Source organism: Schistocerca nitens, chromosome 4 (assembly GCF_023898315.1).
Source record: "Schistocerca nitens isolate TAMUIC-IGC-003100 chromosome 4, iqSchNite1.1, whole genome shotgun sequence".
Lineage (NCBI taxonomy): Eukaryota > Metazoa > Arthropoda > Insecta > Orthoptera > Acrididae > Schistocerca > Schistocerca nitens.
Window position 1 is genome coordinate 94692528 of NC_064617.1, and position 21653 is coordinate 94714180.

Below are 21653 nucleotides of genomic sequence, written 5' to 3' on the forward strand. Positions count from 1 at the left end.
AAGGTAGAGGTGGAGAAGTGTGACACCTCCTGGCTAACAGGGCGGACAGAAGACGTAACTCGCTCGGCCAAATTCGAGTATCCCACATAAGGTGGCAGCTTGTCACCAGAAGAGAGATGTTATTAGAATAAGACGCCCGCGGAGGAAGCGCTGGGCCACGTGCACGGGCCTGCAGCTGACAGCGCCCGCTGCAGGGCTCTTCTGACGCAAAACGGCCGCAGGTAGGCGGGCAGCCAGCCAGCCGCAGCTAGGTTAGGCGGCAGCACTTGTCAGGCACACGCGCCGCCGCGCTGACAGCCCCACCTGGCCGGAGACCCTCTGCTCTTCCGAGAAAACGCTACACCGCTCAGCTCTGCGCCGCACCCGCGTGCGTGCCTGCCAGGGGCAATGCGGCGGGTACGGATTACAGAATGCAGCCGGAAAGCTTCTCCGACTGTCAGTTATCCAACGATTCCCATCTGCCGCGGCATATTGAAGAGTTTCCAACTCCTCATCTACCAGGAAATGTAAGTTTGCAACAGTTTTATAGTGTTTCAATGATGGAGATACAAACTTTCAGGGATTATGGAGAAAGGCGAATGTGCGAACAGTAGCAATAAGGTTTCGATGATGACTCTGTAATACAATTTTATAGTCGACTATCGAATATTAAAAGAAAGTCCACCGCGAGTTGGGTTGCCATATCTAGCTGGGGCCTCGTCGGGACACTGACACAGGAGTGTAGAAGTAAAAAATTTATTTGATATATTTTCTTTTTATTTAGGACATAATTACGTGGAACTTTTTGCTGCAGAAGTACGAGGGTGAGTGAAAAGAAAATCTTAAATATTTTTTAAAATATTATTTATTGTGCAGAAGTGGTACAAAGCTGTATCACTTTCCAACATAATCTCCCCCACGCTCAATGCAAGTCCTCCAGCGCTTACAAAGTGCATAAATTCCTCTTAAAAATAAATAAATAAATTCTGCATTGCGTACCTCTTCATCAGAACTGAACTTCGTTCCTCCCACTGCGTCTTTGAGCGGTCCAAACATACGGAAAACACTTAGGGCAAGGTCTGGTGAGTCTGGTGGATGAGGAAGACACTCAAAATGCAGGTCTGTGATTGTTGCAACTGTTGTACAGGCAGTGTGGGACCTTGCATAGTCATGTTGCAAAAGGACACCTGCTGACAGAAATCCACGTCGCTTTGACTTGATTGTAGCCTGCAGATGATTTTCTAGGATATCTGTGTATGATGCACTGGTGACAGTGGTCCCTCTAGGCATGTAATGCTCCCAAATGACGCCTTTTTCATCCCGAAAGAGAGTCAGTGTAACCTTCCCTGCTGATGCTTCTGTTCGAAACTTCTTTGGTTTTGGTGATGAGGAATGACGCCATTCCTTGCTCGTTCTCTTTGTTTCCACTTGGTGGAAGTGAACCCAGATTTCGTACCCACTAATGATTCTTTCAAGGAAGCCATCACCTTCTCGTTCAAAGTGCCGAAGAAGTTATTCACATCAACACGTCGTTCTCTCATTTCAGGAGTCAGCTGCTGTGGCACCTGTCTTGCAGACACTTTGTGAAACTGGAGCACATCATGCACAGTGTGGTGTGCTGACCCATGACTAATCTGTAAACATGCTGCAATGTCATTCAGTGTCAGTCGGTGGTTTTCCTTCACTATGGCTTCAAGTGCTGCAATGTTCTGTGGAGCCACAACTTGTTGTGCCTGACTTGCACGAGGAGCATCTTCCACTGAAGTCACACCATTTGCGAACTTCCTACTCCATTCGTAGAGTTGCCGCTGTGATAAACATGCATCACCGTACTGAACCTTCATTCGTCGACGAATTTCAATAGGTTTCACACCTTCACTACGCAAAAACCGAATAACAGAACGCTTTCTTCCCTGGTGCAAGTCGCAAGTGGGACAGCCATGTTTATACTGATACTGCGACGGTATGTGTGCATCTGCACTATGCTGCCACCTACAGGCCATTCTGCACGCTGTTTGTAGCACGCTTACCAACTTACAGGATAATGGCGAGAAATTTCGATTTGTTATTACAAATTTAAGGTTTTCATTTGACTCACCCTCGTAGTTGCTAAGCATATTTTTCGGAAGATTTTACCTTTTACGTGTTTGTAGTTAAACTGGGAGTGTAAGATTGATTCCGCTGTCCCCGGCAACAGTCGATTTCTCGGCGTTGAGTGCGAGAATAGAAAACAAGTACTTGCATCATTTTAACAGCTGGCATTTGCATTAAGGATTTTCTGTTTCCTTAAGACAGTAAATCCACTTTTATTCCATGGAGTGTTTAGTTTTCCATTCTTCCGAGTCATGCTTAGTTTGTAAAAAGCTCTTCAGATGCACTGTCGACAGTTAAGACTCCAGCAGCGCCTGATGTGGTATTCTGCAGAGTATGGAAAAGGCATTTAATTCCTTCTACATTTTTTCCCAGGTCTTCTTTAATTTGGCGGAATACATTACGCTGGCCATGTCGACGAAGCCCTCCGAACCTGGTACTGGTATTGCCTCCACAAAAAGCGATAAATTTGCAGTAATCTTAAGATGTCTGAACAGAACTTGGCAAAAGTCTCTGATATTTCGTTATCCAGCGAGTCAAACTTCAACAGCTTCTGTTGGATTCCATGAGTTACACTAAAGTATTTAACAACTAAACGAAACACCTTTCCTGCCTTGCGGTTCGATGCGTTGGCGCCTTCGCCGTAAAATGAAACTTCTTGCAATTGTTTTACGCATTCGGACACGGAGTGTGGTGCGAGAATATTTTTAACAATCGTTGTAGCTTTGGTCCTGGCTGTAGACTGCTTTGCGGCGACTTTGGAGTCAGAATACACTGCGGCATTCAATTTTACGGTACAGTCAAGAGAATTTAAGGTTTGATGACACTTAACAACTTTATAAGCTGTTGTTAGTTCTGCAGCAGCAAATAGCAGTTCTTCCTGGATGTCGATGCTACCGCGAATCTATTTGTATGACTCTTTATAGAAATGTGATGCCTAACATCTGCCTTACATCCGTGAGGTACTAGGTGGAACAGCTACAAATCTCACACAACGCTGCCTGATCCGTACTTCCCTTTCTTGGCAAAGGGAACTCTTTTGTGTAGTCATTCAAAAAGTGACACTTTTTCTTTCCATCCTTACGCATTTTCGTAAGCGATGATAAGTTTATTACGCGGTAAACAGTCTACAAAAACATTTTTGTCATAAAGTACATGTCACTACCCACCTCACGCCGTACTTACCAGCAAGAAACATTTCAAACATTACTATCTTGGGCTCGTTGTTCGTATTACGTTTAGAAAGAATCGCTTTATCAGATGGGAACTCCCAGATTCTCCCGCGGGTGGTATTGAAAGAGCTCCAGCCGTGTACTATTGGAGAAGTCTGGTATTTTCTCGAATGATGGCGCTAGGTCTACAAGGTGCTTGCGTACGCAGCATGCAACGCCATCTGTCAGACGATCATATCAACATGAACTTGTTGACATAAATTTTGTGTGTGTGTGTGTGTGTGTGTGTGTGTGTGTGTGTGTGTGTGTGTGTGTGTGTGGTGTGGACTGAAGAGATCATCCTTGACGACTTATTCTTCTAGGATGGGATGTAAGGATAAAAGGAAAACACTTTATTTATTACACATTCAGTTAGGCTTGGGCACGCAATGGGTCCTTTAGCCTGCTGTCTTTGGTGATGTCTATCTCCTGTGGAGGGTGAAATGTGTCAAGGCTGTTATGTGTGACTGCTTCCTCGTGTTATGTCAGATTGCCTATGGGGGGGGGGGGGGGGGTGAAACGTTATTGACTTCGGTACTCGATACTTGTGCCATCTTGCAGGGTTTACCGTTCCTACCGATTCTAATTGTCGAACTTCGTCCCTAAGGGCATCGATCTTGTCAAAAACTCGTAGAGCCTTGTCATGGACCTTCTCTTGTATAGTGGTCTCGTGGAGTGAGGTGCGGATGTCGACGTTTCTTGTCCACCATGGAGCTCCTGTGATCCATCGATAGCAAATGTTTTGCAGCGCTTGGAGTTTGTTGTAGTTGGAGACGCACGTAGTTCCCCACGAGGTGGAGCCATACAACATTGTGGGTTCCACTGTTGCCTTATACAATTGGAGTTTAGCCTTAGGGTTGAGATCCTTACTCTTCAGGAACGGATTCAATGACCTGGCCATCTTCTGGGCTGCCGTCTTCTTGTCGTCAATATGCTGCGTAAAGAGTAATTTTTTGTCAAGGTAGACACCGAGATACTTCACTCCCGGCGACCATGGGATAAATTGGTCAGCTATTTGGAGTCTGTCGTTCAGAACTGGTTTCCTCCGTGTGAACAGAACGGCTGCCGTCTTCGTCGGGTTGATCGTTATCTTATTTTTAAGCGCCCAGCGTTTCATTACAGCAAGTTGCCGTTGCATCCTAGCGATTAGCTGGTCCAAGTGTCGTCCAGTTGTCAGAAAAGCCGTATCGCCCGCATAAAAACTCGCCGTAACAAGGGGGACTGTTGGGATGTCATTTACATATAAGTTGAAAAGCAGAGGCGAAATGACAGAGCCCTGCGGAATTCCTGCGGAGATCAGTTTCATTTCGGAGTTTTTGTCGTCGACTCGGACATACAGTTTCCTGTCCTGCAGAAAGCTGTCTATGAGTCTAATGTAACAATCCGCAATAGGGGTAGTGCGATGCAGTTTGACGATAAGGTTGGGCCGCCACACCTTATCGTAAGCTTTTTCGATGTCAAGGAAGACACCAATCGTGAAGTGCTGCTTGTTGTATCCTTCTTGTATCCGTTCGGTGATCCGTAAAAGTTGAAGTTCGGCAGATACCTTGTCCTTGAAACCGAATTGTTCGGGTCGTATAACATCATGCGCTGTAAGCGTGTCATGGAGCCTCTTCAACAGCACTCTCTCAAGCACCTTGCCAAGGGTCGGCAAGAGGGTAATTGGCCGGTAACTGTTGGGTTCTGCTGGGTCTTTACCTGACTTGGGTACTGGAACTACTCGAGCCGTCTTCCATGCCGTAGGAAAATATCCCTGCAGAAGACAGCTGTTGAGAATTCGGGTAAGGAGCACAGTTGTCTTCCTGGGCAACTGTTTCAAATCGGTGTTGCTTATGGAGTCGTTGCCCGGCGCATTATTCCGAGTCTTCCGGATAATTTTACGGATCTCTGCTGATGTGGTGAGTTGTGGGCGGCTCTGCACAGGCGCAGCACGAAAAGCAGTCCATTCTGCTGTAACGACGGCTTCCTGTTCTTGCAGGCGGACGTCGTTCACGGGGGTCGCTGGTGTAGACATCTGTTCTTGGTAAGTCGTAGCATACAGCTCCGCCTGGGCGAGTTAGTCATAGAGGAGGCCATCTGGTCCTCTGATGGCTCGTTTAGGTGGCCGCTGGTGTCGTATGTTCTTGACTACCTGCCATTCGTTCTTGGTTCGAAGTAAGAACTCATCCATATTATCTTCCCAGACGTGCTGTCGCCACTCGGCCACTCTCCTGTGCAGTTCTCGTGTTAAGACGTGTGTTTCTCGTCGATCGATCGGGTTTCTATAGCGGAGCCAACGTCGCCTGCTCCTGTTTCTCTGTGTCTTCAGTTCTTGGAGTAGAGGCGGGAACTCATCGAAAGCTACTACAGGGTAGACCGTGTGAGTAGTTGCCCTCTGTTTGGCTGCCTTTATCTTCTGCGTCAAAGTTTGTACCGCGATGTCGATGGCTTCCGGTGTTGAAACGTCCTGCGTCGGGCAGATATTGTTGTCAAGATATGTCCGAAATTGACCCCAGTTCAGAGTTTGTGAGGTTGGGGGCGGAAGGTTGGCCGTTGCATGTTCCACTATGCTGATAACAGGTCGGTGGTCAGACGAAAGATCGTCGACGGTGCGGAGCTGGAGGTTCGTCTCAATATTTTTGATGATAGCAATATCTAGGACGTCTGCTTCTTGCCGATCGACGTAAGGAATCCGTGTCGGCTCTCGTGGGCCATGGACTGTGATGCCCAGTTCTTCTTCCATGGCACTCAAAGTTCGTCCACGAGGGTTCGTACGCCGGGAATGCCACGCGACGTGCTTGCTGTTGAGGTCACCTCCGAGGAATATTTTGTCAAAATTGGTGAAGATACTCCTTAGGTCGTCTGGCACCAGGCTTTTTACCGGGGCTGTTGTACGCCGCAATGAAAGTGATGTTGCCTGTCGCCGATCGAACCGTTACTGCTGTTGCCTCCAGATGTTGGAGGTGTGGTAGTGTTTCATGATGGTGCCGCAGTTCCCTTTTAAGCAGAACTGCGGTCCCTCCACCTCGTTGGCCTTGTCTGTCCGTTCTATAGACGTACATGTTACGAAATCTGAGCGCAGTTGTTGGACGAAGGTGCGTCTCCGATACAAGTGCGATGTCGATTTTGTGACGTTGTAAAAATTCTGTGAATTCTGTTTTCTTGTGTTTCATTCCGTTGGCGTTACATATACAGATTTTCAGGTTTCTCGTTGTCCCTGGGCGATCCATCTTAAGGTGTTCCAAAGGCCGTCAATACACTTTCGATTAAAGAAATTATCCCCACTAGTTGTTGCTGCACGGCGGTGAGAAGTTTCGCGACATCAGAGAGCGCTGGAGCTATAGATTCCATCAAATGAGCTGGTGAGACGTAGGTTTCCGGTTCCGGTCGGCGTGGTGATGCTGCGTGGGCGTATGAATAATGCTGGCGGTGCTGTCGAGGTGCGCGTGCTTCAGGAGGAGGCTGTGTTACTGGCTGCCGTGTCGCCGCCGGCTGTTCTTGCGGCGGTTGCTACGATGGGGCGGAGGGTGTGGCGTCAGGTTGGAGTTCCGTATTACACGAGTCCTCCGTTGAGAGGGCTGCGGGGAAGGCCGTTGTCTGTATTTCCTGAGAAGTTCCTGGGACTTCTGGCAGCCACGCCATGTGGCAGGATGGTCCTTTTCACAGTTAGCACATTTCGGCGGAGCCCCTCGGGGATGAGTACAGGCTGAAGATCGGTGTTGCCCTCCACAGCGAGCAGGCAAGCTGCAATAATTAGCCGTATGTTCGAATCGCTGTTAGTGACGACATTGAACAGGTCCTTTCTGTCTGTTGTAGGTTTCAATAACGACTTTAGTATATAGAAGGTATTTGATGTCGTAAATCTTGTAGTTTTCCTTTTGGGCTGGCAACGTGACACAGTAAGCATCTTGAGGTCGTAATTCCTTCGTGTTGTCGTCTCGATTTTTAAACTGGTGGACGTTGATGACAGGAAAACCCTTCTCTATCAGTGCGTCTTTCAGTTCTTCCTCCGTAACTTCGGCAGGTAGACGTTTGACAACCACTTTGAGGTCCTTGTCCTCTGCGGCCTGATGTGTAAAAAAGTGGATGTCATTCGACACAAAGAAATTGATGGCCCGCCGTTGATCTTCATATGAGTCAAAATGATATTTGATCCTGTCCCGTTGGTATGTGGCCTTAAGACTGCCGTCAATATTCGCTTTCAGCGCCTTGTTGAGTTCCATGTAGTTCTTGGTATGGTAAATAGTAACGGGCGGGACTTTGCGTAGTAAGTTGGGGCCAGAGCCATCTGTCCCCTCTTTATCTGCTTCGAGATTGACGTCACTCGTCTGGTCCATACGTTCTGGAGCATCCGTAGTATCTTCCGTCGCAATAGCCGCATAACGATTGGAAGTTTTCAGTTCTTCTGGACGTTGTCGCTTCCGAGAGTTGTTCTGCTTAGGAGAAACGTTGAGTCGTTTTCTTTGGCGAACTAGTGTAAAATCGCCCTCTCCGTCGGTGGGCTGCATGGTCCAAACTTCTTCAGAGGAGACTCCCTCCATTTCGTCGTCGTCTTCCGGTGGAGAAAATTGTTCCACGTCGTCTACTTGTTCTTCAGGCTGTGAAGTAGGAACTGTACTAGTCCGGTTGTCGTATACTTCCTGACTTTGCAGAATCATGTGCTGTATTTCACGTCTTAGTTCCCGTTGTTGCCGATCGTTCTGTGTTAGCTGATTTCTCTCGTCATAGGGGTTTGACGTACGGTGTCCTCCGCTCTGCATTCGCATATCGCTCGTCGTGGTCCTGTCCTCATTATGTTGCCTGTCAGAATCCGTTGTCGTTGCAGGGGTCGTCGCCGTTGTATCCGTCCTGTGGGGAGCGGGGCAGGCCCCACCGACCGGCCAGCGGCCGGCCCCTAACTGAGGTTGCATTTACACGTTGCGCTAACAGATGGCGTTACTTCAGTGCTTGAGCCAACCTCAAAACAGTATTTTGCAAAATCGGGGCAAAATTGGGTCTTGTCGAGGTGTGCGGAAAAGAAGGTCCACAATGGTGACAGTCACGATAAAGCGGCACAGGTAGCAACCTAATCGCAAGAGTCTATGACCGTAACCTAAACTGATATTACCGTACATAAATTTTGTTTTCTAAACATAAGACACGATTATAAAAACAGCAAAATATTGCTGATTACTTGCATCTCCGGCGGTACCTCGTAATGAGTACCGCCCTTCGATAGTGGCATTCGCCTCTCATCGAAGCGTTAGGGCTTTTGCAGGGCCAGCCAGCAGCAGCAGCGGTCCAGCCAGAAGCAGTCCAGTCCGTGGCAGCGAACAGCTGTGGCGTTCCAGCCAGCATTCCTGCCTGCGGTCGCTTCCCACCAGCGCCAGCGGAGTGGGGCTTTGGTCCCAGTTGGCTTTCTACCGGTCTTCGTCCGCCTTTGTCCACCTTTGTCCGTCTTGGTCCGCCCCTGTTTTCTTCTGTCCTTTTCGTCCTGTCCTGTCTCTTTTCCTCCTTGTTGTCATGTCAACCCCCACCACCACCACCAGCACCACTACCACTACCACTACAATAGTATATACTTCTCCCTCCGCTGCCACCACTACCATTACGTGGTGTGCCCAGTAAACCCCCCCTCTCATTCCATCCCTCCACTTCTCACTCTCCCTTCGCCCTCGCTCTTTGTCGCCCCCTCCCCAACTTCTTCCTCCCGCCCCTCCACCTCTGATCCTTTCCCTCCCTTCCCTCAGCCTGTTACTGCAGCTCCCACTAGAGTGGTGGCCTGGATGGCCACGGCCCATGCCCCGCTCTCGCCCTCGCCTTCACCATCGCCATCATCTACATCATCGCCATCGTCTTCACCGTCGCCATCCCCATCTCCGGTGACGGCTCCAGCGTCCACGCCGGGACCTGCCACTTCCCGCCACCTCCCTGTTGCTCCTGTCCTGCACGCCTCCTCTCACCCTTCCGTCAAACGCCCTAGTGGCACCCCTGCCTCCTTTGCTTCCAAAAAGGCCCAGCCCCGTCCTCCTCCCCCCCCCCCCCCCAGGATGCCATGGATGTCTCCCCGCCTGGCCCTGCTGCCTCCTCCTCCTCCTTCTCCTCCTCCCCCTCTTCTTACAAATACCTCCTCCAGATCCTTCCCTCCTTGAGGCCCAGAACCTCTCTCTCCTCCTCCACCAACACTTTCCCGGAGCCCCCAGCTCCCTCTTCACTCCCCGATGGGACTCTGTTCTCATCTCCTCTCCCAGCCCACCCTCCACACGGACATCCTTTCCTGCATCCCCATTACCCGGTTTGGCCCCAATGCCTCCCTCACCTCTGCTCCTTCCCCGTCCCCCTCCCACCAACCCAAACCCCCGCGTCGCCTGCTGCCCCTCATTGCCGTGACCACTCAACTTAGTCCGACGATCACGGAGGAGGAGGTGTTGGTGGAGCTCAAGGCGCACCCCTCACTGGAAATACGGGCCGTCCGCCGCATCTCTAACCCGGCCGGCCCCACCCGCCTTATGCAGGTGTTCTCGGAGCATGTCCCTTCCATTGACTGTCTCCTGAAGGAGGGTGCCCTCCTATTCCGCCAACGCTACAAGGTCGACCCCTCCCGTTCCCCTCTTCAGTCCCTCCACTGCCAGAGGTGCCTGCGCTATAACGCACATATCACATCTGTGCCACGAGACCCCTGTGTGCCCGCACTGTAAACAGGCACATTTCCTCTGGCAGTGCCCCAACCTACAGTCCCCTCCGTCCTGCAATATTTGTAATCTCCCAAATCCCACCTACTCCCAGAAATGTAAGGCCCGACCCCCTCCCACCACTCCTGAACTCACCATCCCTGTCCACCCTCTGGACGCCCCCACCCCTCCTGGCAACTCCCTTTGTCCCCCCTCCCCCACCGCTGAGAACATCATCAGCTTCCTCACTATCGTCCTCCAAAATATCCACCCTTTCCAGCATCCCCACACCCTCCAGCAGATATCCCTTGACGCCCGTTCCACTTTCACCTCAACATGTATGCCACCTACTCCCATAATCAGGCCCATTTCACCTTCTCCCGTCTCAACACCCTCGTTTAATTCCCTGTCATGGCGCGACAGCACCGTATCCTGTTCAATAACATCTGTTTCCTTCCCTCCAACAAGAACCACTTCCTGCACACCCTCACAACCCACCGCGTGGATGCCTTCCTCCTCAATGAAACCTTTCTTCAGCACCAACACACTGTCGACAACTTGCCCTACCTCCTTCACCGCTCCGATAATCCCCTCCCGATAGCGCATGGCGTAGTAGCCATTGGCCACCACTGCCAGATCCCTGTTCGGCTACAACCTCTCCTTCCCGACTCCACAGAACACCTGATCCTTAGTCTCTTCTTCCCTGGCCTTACCATTACCTGTGCCACCATCTATATGTGCCCCAAGCCCCTATTCCTTTAGACTTCCTCTCCGACATTGACCGTACCTTCTCCTCCTACGTGATCGCCGCCAACATCCATAGTCGCCCAGTTATAGCGGTGGCATTGGTTCCTCTCCTCCCTCCGACATCGTCCCCATTCCCCAACACACCCGCCCTGAATCCAACTCCACTCCCGATGTTATCCTCTCCACCCCTAACCTCCTTGACCCCATTGGTAGTGACCATCTCCCTGTCCTCCTCACCATATCAGATGGTCGTCGCCCCCGTCCCGACCCTCGTACTGACCCTCCCCCCAAAAACGTCCCATGATTATTGCCGTGCTGACTGGAATGCCTAATGGGTTGCCCTCTCTACCCAGGTCGATAGCCACCCCCTCCCTCACCTACCACCACCCTGATGATATTACCCATGCCTCCTCCTTTCTCCAGCAGACCTTGGCTGAGGCCGTGGAGGCCCACGTCCCTTCCATCGCCATTCACCCCCACCATCCTACTTAACCCCCACAGGCCGTCCTCCGTGAATCCCACTGTCTCTACCATGCCTTCCTTGACTCGCATTACCTGGACACACTACGACACCACCGGCAACTACAACAACACATCAGAAACTTGCTCATGGCTAAGAAATGCCGGGACTGGCGACAGACATGCACCCGTCTTAATGCTACACTTCCTATCAACTCGTCCAAGTACTGCTCAGCCTTCTGCCACCTCCCTACTACCCTCTCCTTCATGATGATCAACCCTTCCCTGACAACCTTCGTAAGGCCAACCAGTTTGCCTCCTACCTCTCCGATGTCTTTACCATCCCCGATGATCCCCAGTTCAATTACTCCCTCTTCCCGGATGTTCGTGATTGAACTGACACCTCTGTCTCTCCCCTCGTCCCTGGTTTCCAGTACTTGGACGACATTGCACACACCGAATGCAATGCCCCCATCGCTACTCAGGATCTCATCGCTATACTCCGCACAAAATGCAACACCACTCTTGGTCACGATCGTGTCACCTATCACCATCTCCGTGAAGCTCCTGCCTCCTTCCTCTGGCCAGGTTCTATAATGTGGTCCTGTCCACCGGCTACTACCCTGACCTGTGGAAAACCTCCCACATCCTGATGTTCCTTAAACCCGACAAACTGCCATCCGCTGTCTCCTCCTACCATCCCATCAGCCTTACCTCGGTCTTCAGCAAGGTCCTGGAATCCATCCTTGCCTGCTGCCTCCACCAGCATCTCCGCCAGCACCGCCTCCTTCCCGTTACCCAGTGTGGCTTTCGGCCGTCCTTCTCTACCGATGACCTTCTCCTTCACCCTACTCATCTCCTCTCCGAACAGCTTAATTCCCATCGCTCTGCTATCTTCCTCTCCCTCGACCTCGAACGCGCCTATGACTGTGTGTGGCATTCCGGTCTCCTCTTCAAGCTCCAAACCTTCACATCCATCAAATCGGGTCCTTTCTCTACCAACGTCCTTCCTACGTCACCATCCATAACACGGATTCCTACACCTTCTTCCCCTCCGCTGGTGTGCCCCAAGGTTCCGTCCTCTCCCCTCTTCTATACCGTTTGTATACGGCGGACATGCCACCGCTTCACCCCACATCCACCTTCTCCAGTATGCCGATGACACCACCTTCCTTGCCCTCACCCGCACCCTGCAGCGCTCCCAACACCTTCTCGAGTCCCATCTAGACTGATTCACCACTTGGTGCAACCAGTGGTTACTTAATGTCAATCCTTCAAAAACCCAGGCGATCATTGTAGGCAAAACCACTCCTTCCTTCCGCCTCCTCGACTTCTATGTCACTGTCTATGGCTGTCCTATCGCCCTCACCCCCACCCTTAAGTACCTTGGCGTCACCCTTGACCGTCGCCTCTCCTGGACCCCCCACCTCCAGACAATCCAAGCCAAGGCACGCTCCCGACTCCGTCTCCTCAAGCTCCTTTATGGCCGTACATGGAGTCTGGAACCCTCCACCATCCTCCACACCTTTAAATCCCTCATCCGCCCTATTCTGTGCTACGCCCACCCTGCCTGGATCTCTGCTCTGTGCTACCTTTTACAAATCCCTTCAGATCCTTGAACGCCATGCTCTTCGCCTCGCCTATTGCATCCGTCTCCCCTCCCCCACACGGATCCTGTACGACCTTATTCCGTTTCCCCACCTCCTCCTTTTCCTCGAACAGATACGGATCCTCTAGACCTCCCGTAACTCGATCCTCCTCACCCACTTGTCTCTCCCATTGTCTCCCGCCCCCGTCCTCTACTGTGCCTGTATTTCCTTGTCCCACCTGCTCTCCATCACTCTGCATACCCTCTCCCAAGGTGGCTTCCGCCAGCTCCCCCTCCCTGATGATGTCCTCCTCCCCTCCATCTACCCCTCGTACCAACTTTGATCCTCCCTCCCTCTTCCTGTATTTGTTCCTATGGGCACCTTCTCTCCCCCTTCCCTCCCTCCTCCCTTTCTCCCCACTCCTCCCCCGGGCTTCCCCTACCCCCATCATTCCTCCTCCCATCTCCTCTGCCATTGGCATCTTTGATCTCCCCTCTCCCTCCCCCACCCCCTTCTTCCCCTCTTGGCAGGTCCCCGGGCTCGCACACATTAAGTGGACATTCGCGCGCCGGAGATCATCGCCATCAGTTTCTCATGTGTGTGCCATCGTGTTTGTGGTTTAGTGTTCTTCGGCGTCACGCTCCTTCGTTCACCTGTACCGTCTGTCAGTGTTTGTGCGCAGTGCCAACAGTTTGTAGTGTTTTTTCGTCGAGTGTGAACGGCTTCGTGTTATTTGTTTCTGTGTCTACTGTGTTTTGCACCCCACTTTGTTCTGTATCTTCTGTGTCTCCTTTGTACTTTCTTTGTAAAACTTGTGGCTGAAGAGCAGCGTAGTATGCTGCTGCCAGCCCACCTTATGTAAGGTGTTTAAATAACAATAATTACTTACTGATAGCCATAGATACCCCTCATCCAGTTCTTCTGACATTGTGTTTTGGAATTCATCTAAGAATGTTGAAACCAATTAAATTTATCATCCCATTTTTGCTACGACGAAGTGAGGATCCATAACACCTAATAATATAACAGGATAATGGGTTTCATGGCGGGGGGGGGGGGGGGGCTATTCATTTGCCTAACTCCAAAACTGGGTCACGTATTAACGAAAGAGTTGTGACATCATACTGAAATCCAATTAAATGACTGTTTTCAAAAGTAACGTTCACTAAACTAATACTAGAGAAGGGAAGACTATGTTTACACGTACAACTGCGGCCTAAACGCATCACATTCCTTGATATTAATAAAATATTAAACATAACATTAAATCCTCCACTACTTTGGAAGTATTAGAGACTCACAGAATACAAGACAAGTTTCGGAATCCGCAAAAAATTCCTTTGTGATGAAAGGTTTGACACATCATGCTGTCTTCTTCGTTTTTCGGTCTCTTTTTTTATGCATTTGCGGATAAACAAGTTGAACAGGATAAGTACCGTCTTTAGCAACCATAATGAAAGTATTATTAAGATCAAACGCATTCCGCTTTATTCTAATGTGTCTTGAGTGGTCACTGCAACAATATGGTTTTACTCTCTCACGGATTTGTTTGCTAGAATCATGAATAGTTCGTATGCTTTAAGTTACTATGTAAGTAGGTTGTTTAGGTTTTCATGTTGGTAACGCCACGTAGCGCTCTGTATGAAAATCACTGACTGTGCTGTGTGCAGTCTGTGACTGGTTGGACTCATTGTTGGAATATTCGCTAGTGTAGTGTTAGGCAGTTGGATATGAACAGCGCGTAGCGTTGGGCAGTTGGAGGTGAGCCGCCAGCAGTGGTGGATGTGGAGACAGAGATGCCAGAGTTTTGAGAGGTTACTATAAGCGGACGATCTGGACGTGTGTCCGCCAGAAAAAGGAAATTTGTAAAGATGGATGTCATGAATTGAGAGATATATTTATATGATGACTTTTGAACATTATTAAGGTAAATACATTGATTGTTCTCTATCAAAATCTTTCTTTTGCTAACTATGCCTATCCGTAGTTAGTGCCTTCAGTAGTTAGAACCTTTTATTTACCTGGCAGTATTGGCGCTCGCTGTATTGCAATAGTTCGAGTAACGAAGATTTTTATGAGGTAAGTGATTCATGAAAGGTATAGGTTATTGTTAGTCAGGGCCGCTCTTTTGTAGGGATTATTGAAAGACAGATTACGTTGCGCTAAAAATATTGTGTGTCAGTTTAGTGATGATCAGAATAAGTAGAGAGAAAACTGTTTGAGTACGTTGAGTTTTGCTCAGCTGTTTGAAAATCAAATAAGGCAGAAGTATACTAGCACAGTCATTCATAATTTTTCTAAGGGGACGTTACAACCATTATAAGCAGTAGTAATTCTTATCGTTACTCACAGTTTATATTGACGAAGAATAACGTAAACAACAAAAAATCGAGAGTAACTATTAATATGGTTCATAGTATTAAGTTAAAGCATGCTAACTGTTCAAGATCCTAGCTAACAAACTTGTAAGAGAAAAATCATGTTGTTATAGTGACACGGAAGATGCTTTAGAATAAACCGGAAAGGGTTTGGCCTTAATAAAACTTTGATTACAGTTGGAAAGGCGATATGTAACATATAGAGCTTTTATTTGATACATTATTTCACAGTATTTTTAAACTGTGCAAAAATTTCATTTAGCTACGGTTGTAAAATGAGTTGTGGAAGGAATAGTTGACTCAGATATTATTGCTATCATATTTAATATACATTAAGATTAATTTAATATATAAAGGGGAAACTCTTATTTTTAAACTCATGGAAATTAAAAGAGTACTACACTTCTTTCATCCTAAGAATAAACCTGATGTAAAACATATGTGTGGTGATTTGTCAGAAGCCGTAGCGGAAGTACACTGGTGTTGTTTCACTCTTGGAGCTAAATCCCAACTTATGTGCTAGATATCTTACTACTACATCACTGTAAATGAAACTTCAAGATATTCTAATAGCCATTAACGTTTTTTCTGAATTATATTGGTTATGTAATTTATATTTCAAAAATCGGGTACAGTCGTAGTCTCTGTCAACGCTAGTTGGGATCTGATTGTCCCTCTGTTATACTCTGTTCATCATAAGAATAAACCTGATGTAAACATTACATCATGTATTCTTCCGCGTTTGCTTGAATCTCATCGGATTTCGTTTCACGTGGAGCGGAAGTCAAGCCGTGGCCAGTATAGTCAAGTACGATCATAGGTATATGTTTAATGCTGTGTTACACGCCCTTAGACCAAGCGATAAAGCGGGACAACAGTTTTACCAGCGCTTTTACCTTTGAGAGCATTGGCCAGCCAGCGGTCCAACTAACCTGCAATTGTGTGAGCACCTGCAGTTCAGGCGTAAAAAGAGACGAGCAAAGAAACAATACAGCTTCGAATGTCATTTAATTTTTAAAAAGAATGAAATAATATTTGGCAAAACTCAACACTACCGTGCGCTTCTTAGGTGACCAGATGGAAAGCATATAATGCTCTCGTTCTCACGTTACATAGTAGTCTTCTTGCAAACAAGAGTGATGAAAATTCCAAACTTAGGGTAATTTTTCTGAGCCAGCTATGTGTGATGCAAAAGCGTGCCGGTACTGCAGGGATTTCACGGCAGTGTTGAATACTGAAGCCAGTGAAGGAATTAATTACAGTCAGGCGTCAAGTAATTTCTTAGCTCCTTCCTTATCCGAATCTGAGAAATACGTTGCAGTTCTGGAACTTTCATCTGCTACGTTGATAACGAGTCGATCAACAAGAGAATCCACGGTGCCACTCAGGCGCCGCCACTTCTCCTCTTCTTTTATGACGTGATGTTCTATATCCCGCCAATGTTCGGCAGTGACGTGTGAAAAAGGTGCGTGCATTAATTCCTGTATGTGTGGCAGCTTAACTCTCTTGTTATTTCTCGAGCAAAATCCCTTAACTTGGCTCCGGATCAGTTCTGTTGGGTTCATATTGTAATGCTTCAGAGGTAAATGCAAAATGCGGCATTCGTATGGTGTCCTCGATGCTGTGAAAATGATTGTTTACATGTTTCTACGACACTCATCTACATCTGTGGTATAAAACAATGGATATAGTCCAAATAAAGAGCATTTGGTTTCTCATTTCTGCCTTCAAAAATTAAACTGTTTTCTTAATTTAAACAACCTTTATTAGCAATCTTTCATAAAAAATGGTTCAGATGGCTCTGAGCACCATGGGACTTAACATCTGAGGTCATCAGTCCCCTAGAACTGAGAACTACTTAAACCTAACTAACCTAAGGACATCACACACGTCCATGCCCGAGGCAGGATTCGAACCTGCGACCGTAGCGGTCGCGCGGTTCCAGACTGAAGCGCCTAGAACAGCTCGGCCATCTTTCATAAAATATCGATGATTAACAATTTATACTTGAAATGGAAACAGGAATTTCGCATGCAATATGTAATTAGAAACGAGAAGACGTAAATTATTCATAAGATATGATGATGAATTTTACAACTAGGAGACGTAGGTATTTCAAATTGAACGAGAAAGAAAAGACCGAGGCAAGACTGGAACTACCGGACGATGAACTGCACTAAATAATCAATCAACTACGCTATCGATACCACTACGCGTACAATGTGAATTGTTGTCAACTGTATGTAACAAAGTCCCTCGAAACGCTTCAAAGCCGGTTATCTGTGTGAATTTGTGAAAAAACATTAAGAACAATCTATTTCTAGGCACTTTTTAATCGTTTTCCACACGCATCTTTCACTACGGAACAGTAAACAGCCTCAGCCGTTTTCATACTGCGTATTAACAGTGCGACAATCAGAGCACAACAGTGCAGAGACTGTGACTGTACACTATATTTGAAATAAGAGCTACACAGCTAAAGCGTGATTAAGAAATAAGTTGATGACTGTTAATACATTTGAGTATCTTAAAGTTTCATTTAAGGTAACTAGTAATAATATATCTCATACGTAATTAAGGCCTACTTTCAAGAGCGTAACAACACCAGTGTTCGTTTGCCACGGCTTCTGACCAATCATCGCGTTTGTGTTTGTTTACATCAGGTTTATTCTTATGATGAACGGAGTATAATAATGTACTACGTACTGTAAAATGGCTGACACTGCTTCCTGCTTCATGGTGAAACACGCGCGCGGAGCAGCTTTTAAAATGACGAGTAATAATTGTTGTTAATGTTTTTCACAGAGTTACAGAGAAAAATCAGCCTTGAAATTTTTCGAGCAACGTATTTCTAAATAGAAAGCAATCGTCCGTGTAAGATTTGCGCCGTAATAAGTACCGTGACTGTATCGACTCTCACTGGATTTTTCTTTTTTTAATTCCGTTCGAATACCTGTATCATTTAAATAGGAAATTCACGAAATGTATGCTTATTAACACGTACTTAATCGTCATTTTCATGAAAAAAATGCATGTATTCTTGTTTCTAATAACATATAGCACTTTCGTTGCAAATATGAATTATAAATTATCGATATTTTATAAAATATTGATAAAGATTAATAAAGAAAGATTAATAAATATTGTTTAAGATAAGAAAGCATTAGGAGAAAAATGAAAAATCAAATACTCTTTCATCTGAAGTATGTTCATCGTTTTGGACCAAAGGTGTTGTCTCACACGAGACTGAGCAATAAACGTCGTAGAAACATGGAAACAATTTTTCACGGCGTCGAACACGCTGTGCAAATGCTACATGTTCGCGGTTGGCACCGTACCACTGCAGTCTGATCACTACAGAAGTGATCTGGTACCAATTTAAGACGTTTGTCGTGAGAAATAAGACGAACTGGAACTAATGCACGAAGCTTTGTCACATATCACAGCCGAAGGCTTGCGAAATGCGAAAGGCACGTCAGAAGAGAAGAGGAAAGAAAATGCGATTTTGTGGTGGCTTCGTGGATTCTGTTGTTGATCACCTCGTTATCATCGTAGCAGATGACAGTTCAGCACTGACATGTGTTCCTCGGATTCGGCTATGGAAGTACCTGTAGTTATGAAATACCAGACGACTGACTACAAGTAATACGTTTTTCACTGACTCGAATATTTGACGACATGGTGAAATCTGTACAATATGCTTTTGCGTCACATATAGCTCATGCAGGAAAATTACCTTGTCTTTAAGTTAGGAATTTTCATCGCTCTTGTTTTTAGATTCAATACTATATTAGCTAAGAACGAATGCATGTCATGTTTTCCAGCGTGGTCGCCTGAGAACCATATTGCCGGAATGCTGCCATATATTATTACATTCTGTTTAAAAATTACATGACTTTCGAAGCTATAGATTGTTTCTCTGCTCGTCTCTTTCTATGTATTATCTACAGCTGTTCAGATCACTGCAGATTAGTTGGAGCAACTGGCTGGCCCAAGTTAAATGCGCCGGTAAAACTATTGACCGGTACACTCGCTGAGTAGTAAGGCACAGCATAAAACGTATCCTGTACTCCAGACAGCTTGGCTTCCGCTCCACATGAAACAAATCCAATAAGGTTTGAGCATACGCAGAAGAATAGATAATATAATTTTTACATCAGGTTTATTCTTACGATGAACGCAGCATAGTGATCAGACAGCTAAATACTACTATGAAGTACATATTTACACTTCGTTTTGTGACGTCACATCAATTAAACTGTTGAGGAGACTATGTCTATACATACATGCATAAGAGGCGCCAGGGACAGTTCTGAATGACCTGACGTTGACGTAGGTCAGCAGAACTCCAGTAATTTGTTTTTGTGATTGCCTACCAAAGTTAAATTGACAGCACTGGAAAAATATAGCTGATGATTGTTGATATTGTGAAAGCTTATTGTGAAGCGTGTTTCGCAATAAATGTAATTCTATTGAGAGATGTTTTGACTTATTCTTTGGTGCGTGGAACATAGTGGTCAGCACAGATTAACCCTGAGACCAAACTCCTGAATGGACTGCATCCATTTTAATTTTTGATCGTGTTGTGGAATCCAACAGTTGGATTCGTGACATTGAATGGGGACTCAGAGAGTAACTGTTTATTGATCTCCAGTTTAGAAACGGTCCAAACTCGAGAAAATCATGCCCACCCTTCAGTGAGACCCCTTTTAATAACGATGGAAGATTTGGCGGAGACCTTGCTTCTTGTAGAAGTCTGCATTTTAGTTGTTTCACCTGAATCACCTTGTCTTTATTCTGGTTCTTTCTTCCTAGAAAACAGGAAGAAGTCATCTGGAAATACTATCGATGACAGTGCTGTTAAAGCAGAGTTACTAAACACAGCCTTCCTAAATTCCTTCACCAAAGAAGACGAAATAAATATTCCAGAATTCGAATCGGGAACAGCTGCCAACACGAGTAACTTAGAAGTAGACGTCCTCGGAGTAGTGAAGCAACTTAAAACACTTAAGAAAAGCAAGTTCTCCGGTCCAGACTGTATACCAATTAGGTTCATTTCAGAGTATGCTGATGCAGTAGCTCCATACTTAACAATCGTATACAACCGTTCGCTCGACGAAAGGTCCGTATCCAAAGACTGGGAAGTTGCACAGGTCACACCAATATTCAAGAGAAGTAGTAGGAGTTCAAAAATGGTTCAAATGGCTCTGAGCACTATGGGACTCAACATCTGAGGTCATAAGTCCCCTAGAACTTAGAACTACTTAAACCTAACTAACCTAAGGACATCACACACACCCATGCCCGAGGCAGGATTCGAACCTGCGACCGTAGCGGTCGCGCGGTTCCAGACTCAATAGTAGGAGTACTCCACTAAACTGCAGGACCATATAATTAACGTCGATATGCAGCAGAATTCTGAAACATATATCATGTTCGAATATTATGAATTACCTAAAAGAGAACGGTCTATTGACAAACAATCAACATGGTTTTAGAAAACATCGTTCTTGTGAAACACAACTAGCTCTTTACTCACACGAAGGGTGGAGTGCTGTTGACAGGGGATTTCAAATTGATTCCGCAATTAAAGATGGCCAGAAGGAGTTTGACACTGTACCTCGCAAGCGGCTTGTAATCAAATTGCATGCTTATGGAATATCATCTCCGTTGTAGTAATTGACCGATAGTTATCGAGTAAAGCGGAAGTGATTTCTGGTGTTATAGGTCCTCTTCTATTCCTCATCTATGTTAACGATTTAGGAGACAATCTGAGCAGCCATCTTAGGTTGTTTCCAGATGATGCTGCCGTTTATCGTCTAGTAAGTCATCAGAAAATCAAAACAAATTGCAAAACGATTTATAAAAGATATCTATATGGTGTGAAAATTGGCAATTGACCCAAAATAATGGAAAGTGTGAGTTCATCCACATGATTGCTAAAAGGAATCCGTTGAACTCCGGTTACACGATAAATCAATCAAATTTAAAGGCCATAAATTCAACTAAATACCTAGGACTTACAATTACGACCAATTTAAATTGGAAATAACGCATAGGAAATGTTTGGGGAAGCGAACCAAAAACTGCGGTTTTTTTTTTGACAGGACACTTAGGAAGTGTAAAAGATCTATTAAAGAGACTGCCTACACTACTCCTGTCCGTCCTCTTTTTGAATACTGCTACGCCGTGTGGGATTCTTACCAGATAGGATTAATGGAGTGTATCGAGAAAGTTAAAAGAGAGCAGCACGTTTTGTATTATCGAGAAATAGGGTAGATAGTGTCACAGACATGATACAGGGTTTGGGGTGGACATTATTAAAACAAAGGCGTTTCTCGTTGCGGCGGGATCTTCTCACGAAATGTAAGTCACTAACTTTCTCCTCCGAATTCTAAAATATTTTGTTGACGCCGACCTACATAGCGAGTAACTGTCATCGTTATAAAATGAAGGAAATCAAAGCTCGCACGGAACGATATAGGTGTTCGTTTTCCCCCGCACTGTTAGAGAGTGGAATAATAATTATTGTGAAGGTGGTGCAATGAATCCTCTGCCTGGCAATTAACC

The 21653-nt window shown here is 46.5% G+C and overlaps 1 protein-coding gene across 1 annotated transcript in view; it reads left to right on the forward strand.

Moving 5' to 3' along the window:
* Positions 1-385: 385 nt before the first annotated feature.
* LOC126252134 (trypsin-6-like) overlaps positions 386-21653 on the forward strand; it is a 152662-nt gene continuing 131394 nt past the window's right edge. The window contains exon 1 of the mRNA XM_049953000.1: positions 386-506. Within this exon, the coding sequence (XP_049808957.1) occupies positions 411-506 (96 nt within the window). The 5' untranslated portion in view covers positions 386-410. The remainder of the gene's footprint in view (positions 507-21653) is intronic.